Source organism: Myripristis murdjan, chromosome 22 (assembly GCF_902150065.1).
Source record: "Myripristis murdjan chromosome 22, fMyrMur1.1, whole genome shotgun sequence".
NCBI classification, from domain to species: Eukaryota; Metazoa; Chordata; class Actinopteri; order Holocentriformes; family Holocentridae; genus Myripristis; species Myripristis murdjan.
In genome coordinates this window covers 20,371,960-20,380,523 of record NC_044001.1, presented here as the reverse complement: position 1 = coordinate 20,380,523, position 8,564 = coordinate 20,371,960, and the positions used below count along the sequence as shown (strand labels likewise).

The following is an 8,564-nucleotide window of genomic DNA, read 5'->3' as shown; positions in this document are numbered from 1 at the left end:
CAAGATCATACAATAGCAGACAAAGTTGAATTCTGATCAAAATCTTTCTTCTGCTGGGATCCTGGAGCTGCAGCTTATATCTCCTTGCATGATGAGTAATATTAAGTGGATCATTTTATTATTGTTACAAAACCCATGGGTTTGCATTCATGAGGTGAAAAAGATCTGTTATGTGGGATTGGGTCTAATTAATCATAACAGTGAACAATTGTTTTTTTTTTTTTTTTTTTTTTTTTTTTTTTTAATTAAAAGACTGAGTCAAAACACCATGTTAACAGGAATACACAAGTGAACAACTGAAATACAGTAAGCGCTGGGGACAGTATAGAAATGCAAGGAAGAGCACAGAAAAAAAAACAAAAAAAACATAAATAAATCAATATATTAATAACAGGGGAAAAAATTACAAATCATCCTCTTATTCGTCATATCCTGTTTAGACGTCAACTTCCCGTCTTCCTTCTGTCCAATACAACAATGGCGACGTGTACTGAGGTATGTAGTTTATTTCATTTTACACGGTGACACCATCCAGTTCAGTCGGTACCATGACAAATAATACTCTACATAATATATAACTGATATAATTTGTATCACAAGCCCTGTTGTGAGTTAGTTTCTCACCTGACTCCGTTTGTTTACAGTGCCGTGTTACCATGCTAAGCTAACGCATGCTACTGGGTGCTAGCCAGCTTGCTAACCGTTAACGTTAGCTAGTGGACGTTGGGGAACACGCATTATTTTGTACTTATTTACTTAGCGTTTTGGCTCTATTGTATGTTGTGTGCTGATTATATAGTGCCGTAGGGTAGTTAGCGTTATCTAATCGCTGTTTCGTGTAGGACTGTGCCTCAGCTGCTGATGAAGAGCCGACTGAGAGTCTAGCATCGCAGAAGAGAGAAGCGAGGCTGCGGAAGTTTCGGGAGTTGCATTTTAAACGGGTGAGTTACCCGTCTTCACCTGTTTCAGGTTGCATGTAAAATAAAGCACTTCTTGTCCGGACTGTCTGCCATCATGTTGTGTTTCCCATCGCAGAATGAAGCACGCAAGCTCAATCACCAGGAGGTTGTGGAGGAGGACAAGAGGCTGAAACTCCCGGCCAACTGGGAAGCCAAGAAAGCCCGGCTGGAGTGGGAGCTTGCTGAAGACCAGAAGAAAAAGGTATTTGTTCTTAACCTATACAAGCAATATGCATGAACTCGGTGACCCTGCGTGTTGTGTCTTGGGCGTGGGGAGGAGCACTGTGGATCAGACTGTCAAGATGTTTGGTGGCTCAGTGGGCTCGGCAGGATCAAGTATTGCTTACATCAGCAACTGGCATGATAGTGGGTTTGAATTTATCCCGTGATATTTTGTTACAAGGTATCATCTCTCCCTCCTACATTTGTCTTCTGTTTCTCCACTGATATACTCCTGGTGAAATAGAAGCACCATAAAAATGAACTTTAAAGATGTGTGTAGTTTGTATCTTATGTCTTACAGAATTCTGGTGATAGAAGATCTGAATAGGTTTAATTTCAAGCTGTATTACAGTTTATTACATTTTTTATTTATTTATTTTATTTATTTTTTCAGTGTGGTAAGCCACACTGCAGTGGATTTACACTTGGCTGAAACACATTTTAGGTTGTTTCTGTACTCTATATATGGAGTGCTGATCAGCAAATCTAATGAAAGTAACAGAAAAGAGCAATCTAGAGACATTTTAAAAAATTGTTTTGTTACACAAAAATATAATATGTAGGTAATAAAGATCCTGAAGGATTTATGTATAGAATGCCATGTCCTTGCTTTTTTCTCATATACAATGGTATTATGATGAAAATTGCAATTATCCTGAATTTGCAATCAATGTTATTTTCCCCATTTTTAAAGTATTGTCTTCTATAATCTGTCGATTGAATGTTTGTTCATAACAGGCCACTCTGCCAGGTTCAGTGAACCAGTCCTGATAAACCTATTTTTCCTCCAAGCCCTCGTTCATATGTGCCTGTTCAACATGTTATGAGCCTGGGTCCACTTCACCACAGCCCCTCAACACCAGTGGAATACCTAGTAGCCAAGGAGAGAATTCAGATTCACTACTTATATATAATTTTTTACATAGTAGATGATTAATTTGTTTTCAAAACCCTTAACACACATGCTTTCCCAAAGAGAACACCCTGACATCAGCACAGTCTGCCATGTCGCTTAGCTTCAGCCAGTACTTAGCTGGCGTCATGTCGAACCAGTCAGATGTTTTAAACAGTGTAAATGCAATATGTATCCCTTGACAATTTCCTGTTTTGCCAGATCTCTGTCCTGTTCTTTCTCACTTAATGTCAACTTCAAGTCTTTCTCTCAGATCATCTTTGGTGTCATGAAAGTCTTAGAGGCCTGGCCAAAGATCTTGGAGCAATATATAAAGGGCCAGTTTTAATGTGAGAGAGAAATTCAGTGTTGAGGGGGATTTCTCAGAGAACTCAGAAGCCCCATGAGTAAAAGCCTCAATTGGTTATTCCCACAAACTAGACCTAGCGTGACTAAATTTTGAACCTGCTGATCAGATGACATCAGTGAACTATTTTTCACAGAGGTCCCCAAGCAACAAGCTTCGTCTAGTCACATTCATGAATTTATGAGTGTTCGACTTTGGACCTGCTGTCTATTTTTATTGAAGATGAGTATGTGCGTTACAGGAATGTGCTGCTAGAGGGGAGGAATACGACAGAGTGAAACTGCTGGAGATCAGTGCTGACGATGCAGAACGGTGGGAAAGGAAGAAGAAGAAGAAGAACCCGGACCCGGGATTCTCAGGTTCACATCAAAATTTCACAACATGTCAGATTGTTTGATGTGTCGTGTTTGGTGTTTAGGGTGTGACTACTAAAGATGGGAATGAAAACACAAGCAAGTGACTCATTACTGGACACATTCCTAGAGCCATAGTAATTATTATAAAAGTTAGTGCCACCACATTTTTTTTATAATCCTCATAGTATCAAATTGTTGATGTATGTAGGCTTAGTGTTCTTTGATGAACAGGATTAAACCTGCCCACCTGTTTGTTTTTCTGCCAAGGGTTTTCAGACTGCTTACTCTAATCATGACAGTTTGGAGGATGACTTGACATTGTTTCACAGCATGCCACAGAGAAGTTTTAATTTCAAAGCCAATAAACAGTCAGCCCAGAGATTTATGCATGACCTTTTCAGGGATTAAGATGTATTGTTACCAAGTACTTGAAAAAGACACTGACATTTCAGCATATGTAGCAGTTTTGCTTGTGCTAAGGTGTTTAGAAAGCAGAGTAAACAAATGCTGTCTTCTTATTGGCACAAGATTAAAGTTAACAGGGATTAAAGGGATCACTGAGCAGATTTTAATCACACCCTAAATAATTTCAAGAAAGCACATTTTTAAATTAATTGCACTCCTACATCTTCAGCTCAGTTTATAATTTGTAAGCTGTCTAAAAACTAACCACTTACCTCCTAATTTTTAATTCTTCTGTCAAAGCTGCAAGGGGGTTTGAACAGTTTCAGAAAGATTTACATCGTTATTATAAGTGGGTATAAAACGGTGCCTAGCTGGAAATAAACACCATTATCGTTCAAACTCAAAAAGATTATAGGCTTTTTTCTCTTTCATCGTTACACTAATTATACATTTCTAATTGGAATTGCTGAAGTCATCATTTTCAGGGAATCATATGCCAATATAATTGAAGTTTGGCAATGATATTTTCATCCACTGAAAGGGTTGTATTATTGTGTGTGGTTTCACTGTTCAGTCATTTAATACAATTTAAACCTCAGGAAACAGTGATTCTGTTACACCGTGTCGAAACATGTGATTGGTTGATAATGTCCCCAAATTCAAAAAGGCTTCACACAACTGGAGTACACAGCAAAAAGGCTGCTACTATGGATGGCACAGTCACTCTGTTACATAGCAGCCATGCGTAGAGCAATATGGTTGCGTGTAAAGACCCCTTGGGATATTAATCATCTTAAACCGCTGCCAATTTAATCTACTGAAAAAGGATTGCAGCATCTCCCAAATATGGTTGCCATCTGTTGCATCAAAACCTCCTCTCTGAATTAAAACCTCTGGGGAGAAAATTATCACCAGAGGGGTTTGAAGACATGAAGAGAGGGAGGAAGGGAGGAGGAGAGTTGCCTCTTCATCCTTCCTTAACCAGCCACAGGTTGTGCTGCACAGCCTTGTGCCTGCTTGCTGTTTGTTCCGGTAATTATAACCTCCTTTCTCTTGCTCTGTCTTGCATTGTACTGCAGGTTATGCCGAGGCCCAACTGCGGCAATACCAAAGGCTCACCAAGCAGATCAAACCAGACATGGAAGGCTATGAGAGACAGAAAGAGGAGTGGTAAGTTGAGGCTTGGTCCCATCTCATTTGCCCGGACTGTTTGCCTGTCTGTGTCTTTGGCACTGTCTCCAGACAGACAGACCGACAACTAGAAATGGATGATAATTCTGTCTTTCGAGGCCCACAGGCATTAGTATATTCTTGTGAACTCCCAGTGTGAGAGGCCCATAAAAATGATCTATGAGGACGTCTGCTATTAAGAGTATAACCGTGAAATTTTTAATAGAGGAAAATGAACTGTAAGCAGTTGTTTGGTATAATCATCTTAGCATCCACCCGTCACATGTGTACAAAGCATTTACTATGTGTTAATGAGTGCACCCCATTTTTTGCCCCTGGCGTGCTTTTGACATAGTTGCACATGCCCCAAATCATTTCATGATTTTAATGTGTAAATGCGAGTAATTCCATACGCTCAAGGAGCAAGATGGTCATAGTTATGGTGCATTTGGTCCCATGGGCCAAAGATGAGTTCAGTGCCCGCAGGTTTTTCACCCTTAATGGCTACCACATGTACCGCTGTGAAGGATGTACCAACGCATTAGCCCTGAAACCACATAATCATCTTTCGTCAGGATGACCATAATCACAGTGATGGGATAGAAAAGTCTCTCCATGTATGTTAAGATGGTGATTATCTGTGACTACATGTTTCTAATTCCTGTCCTGGTGCTCCACAGCGGCGAGGACTTCCACCCCACCTCCAACAGCCTGATCCACGGCACCCACGTCCCCTCAAAGGAGGGCATTGACCGCATGGTGGAAGATGTTGAAAAGCAGTAAGTTAAACTCAAAAAAACAGACAAGAAAAATGAGAGAGCTTTTATCCTCTCTTGACCCCACATTCAGACGATCTCTGCAAATAAATTCTGTTAGTGGAAGGAGTGAGTTTGTAAGCTCTTGGCCAGTAAGAGAGAGGGGACCCTTTTGTATAAGCCAAGGCCTATCTGATCCTAGAAAATAAGCCCCCAAGTTGAATTCCCGATACAGTTGGCTGATAGGAGACTGTTCATTATTGTCAGCCTGCGGTGGTGCTTGATGCCTTATCTGTCTTATCAATCTGCTATCTTGCACCCCTTTCACTTAAGACCTGGGAATGTTATGCTATACTGATCTGGTTCCATCTTTTATAGAAGCCAGCCAGTCTATGTTCACACGGACAGGGGTTAAGCACTGAACAAAGTGGAGCAGGATATGACTTTGGTCTCAACTTGGACTAGGCAATATATCGTTATGTATCAATATCATGATACGAGACCTGGGATTTTCAATATAATTTTTCCACAGCAACCATTTTGACACGAAATAGCAGAGTATATTAAACACAGGTGTTGCTGATGTTGTTAATTAAGGTTCAATTGGATTTGGTCTGACAGAGCCCATGGCCTGGTGTTGTTTATGTTGGTCCACTGGAAAGACTGATAAACTTAACAGAACATGGATTAATGTCATTAGTAAGACCTGTGTTTACCCTGCTATTTCATGTCAAAATCACTGCTGTGAAATAGGTCTATCTTGTAATATAATGTAATGTAAGTTTTCCTAGTTGCAAAGACTGCAATATCTGACTAAAGCACCATCAGTCCATACTATGGATGTGTGCAACTGGTCAGCTAGATGATTAAATGGTTCTCTTGGCATGGAAATACTAGTCAGTTCAGCTATCGCTGTTTCTCATTGTTAATATGGTTGCAACGGGTAGTTATTAGGAATCCCACCAGAGTTCTTGACTGGATTATAGTTGGGTTAGAGCTTTTTTCCCTGACCAATCACAGCAATTGTGGCTGCATTTTGCATTTTAAAATGGCTTTTACATCAATGTTTTTTTTCCTGACCACATTTGGTTGTTGTTGTTAAAGGTCAAAACATGCTCAATTTTTACTGTTTACCGAGTGTTAATTTAGATAAATTGTATGGGTTGAAACCTTTCGTTTAACTGTCAGTGAAATTAGTCATGGTGCACATCCCTAGTCCCTACAATATTTGCGCAGGTATTTCGTAAAAGATACATTGTGATATTCAGTTTTGGCCATATTGCCAAGAGTAGATCAAGTCTTGACCCTTGTCTTAACCCAAGTTCTTATGCTGGCATGGACATAACTCAGGCTCAGAATCTGGCTCAGGCCAGATTCAAACCTGGGCTGCACAGCCTCAATGCGTGTATGAGCTCTACCAGGTGATCCATTGGGGCGCATTGGACAGTCTCATAGTGAGACTGGTTTGGGATGAAAAGGTTATTGGTTAAACAACATCAAACTAAAGATATGACTTTTCATCTTTCAGACCTGCAGTTGACCTTATTCTATGGTTTTATTGAGTGAGTGGGTAGGTGTTTGCTTAAGCACAGGGTTCCTACACTGTCTGGAAAAGTATGACAAAGTATGGAATATGATTTTATTTTATGATAATTCTGATGTTTGGATAAGTATGGAAAAAGAGTAGATTATGGGAAAATATTTGTGTTTCCAGACGATTGCTTGTATTTGCAATTTTCTAAGAAGTGTAATTTGGAAATTGCAATAATAAATTAATCATACAAGCATATTTTGATTTTGTTGACATTAGGAGCAGACAGCTGAATATGTTTTTCTTTTGAGTGGGTGGGGCAGAATGATTCAAACACCTTTCCATATTACGGTGTGCAATGCAGTGGTGGTGCTTGATTTGAATTGAATCCTGTCCAGGGCCACAAATTTTCTGAGAAATGGCTTACCCAGTCATTGGAGAGGGATCCTAAAGCAGAGAAAACAGTACAGTGCAAACTGTATGACATCATTTGACATTTCTTACATGAGCAAGACAGCTATCATTAGTTATATGGAACTGAAAAAGCATGTTGATCTTGTGAAAGCATCGTCAGCATCTGGTGTCTCACCTTTTTTTTTTTGCCCAACCCACCAACATGAGGCCGACGAGTGATGAAGCCTCCAGCGCATGTAACAGCTGGAGTATTTACATGTATGATAAACGTTAAGCTATCAGCAAGCTCAGATACTAAACATAGTCTGAAAAAAATCCACAGAGATGTGTGGAAATCTGTTGATGTCTGGAATTTTGAATTGGGAAACGTGTAGGAGCCCAGTAAGCAAAGCCTTTAAAAATCACAAAAGCAACATACCGTCCCACTCAGGGATCAAAGAGCACCTGAGGTGAAGGTCAAAACTTCACTGTTCCTCACATCTCACCGGCTGGCTGCTGCTTCTAATTGTTCAGCTGGTTCCTCTGCTGGCTGCTTGTTAAGCATTTGTCTCGACTACAAAAGACCCTCTCACCTTTGATTTCCCCAGTCTTTCCCTGAGCTGTGTTGTGTTTGAGACAGTCTGAGGCTTGTGTTAGAGATGTGACTGTGGGACATTAGACAAGGGTTCGGCTGCCAGGGTATGACGCACAACACTGCTTTGAAGACACAATGAATCAAGACTGGGAGCTCACAAATTGACAGTATTTTCCTTTTTGTGTGTGTGTGTGTGTGTGTGTGTGTGTGTGTTCGTTCGACTGTGTTAGGTTTTCCACTGCCACTTTTTTGGGGCCAAATTCTAAATGCATACCCCAAAATTGTTGTCTGTAGTGAATTATTGTGATTGGACATGCTGTGGATAGTAGCCATATTGGTTTATGAAGTCCTCCCCTAAGCTGCTCTTGTTTGCCATTGTCAGGATTGAGAAGCGAGCCAAGTACAGTCGACGCAGGGCCTACAACGATGATGCAGACATCGACTACATCAACGAGAGGAACGCCAAGTTCAACAAGAAGGCGGAGCGTTTCTACGGCAAATACACAGCAGAGATCAAACAGAACCTGGAGAGAGGCACTGCTGTCTAGCCGGCCCAGCCAGCTCAGTGGACATTTTCATTGCAATTTTTTTGTCTCTTCGGAGGCTTGGAAGCATCTTCTTCAGTCACAGTTCTAGCTGTATACTCGCCGTTCTCTTTACAGATACATTACAGTGCTCAATATCAGATTGTGTAGTGTTGCAGCTGTCCAACATTTTTATTTTCCAAATATGTTGTTTTTTGTGCCTGTTTTCACTTAAGTATTAAAATCTGCAAATTAAATTGGATGTGAGATGCATAATGACTTCAGTTATTTCAAGATTTAAGCATACTGTGTTTCTTTGTACAGTCAAAACAACACACTAGATATTATTATTAGCCTGTATTTTATTTTTAAATAAACCACTTTTGACAATTTGG

At 40.2% G+C, this 8,564-nt stretch overlaps 1 protein-coding gene across 1 annotated transcript; it reads left to right on the top strand.

Moving 5' to 3' along the window:
• Positions 1-421: 421 nt before the first annotated feature.
• syf2 (SYF2 pre-mRNA-splicing factor) lies at positions 422-8,564 on the top strand. The gene is made up of 7 exons (XM_030082103.1): positions 422-495; positions 843-941; positions 1,036-1,161; positions 2,682-2,799; positions 4,281-4,371; positions 5,052-5,150; positions 8,028-8,564. The coding sequence occupies exons 1-7, from the start codon at positions 478-480 to the stop codon at positions 8,191-8,193; spliced, it is 717 nt and encodes a 238-aa protein (XP_029937963.1). The 5' UTR covers positions 422-477; the 3' UTR covers positions 8,194-8,564.

What these genes read in the sequence shown, in the direction of transcription:
- syf2 (XM_030082103.1), top strand. An exon ending in CTGAAGACCAGAAGAAAAAG is followed by an intron (nt 1,162 to 2,681) that starts GTATTTGTTCTT and finishes TGTGCGTTACAG; the next exon opens with GAATGTGCTGCTAGAGGGGA. An exon ending in CCCGGACCCGGGATTCTCAG is followed by an intron (nt 2,800 to 4,280) that starts GTTCACATCAAA and finishes ATTGTACTGCAG; the next exon opens with GTTATGCCGAGGCCCAACTG.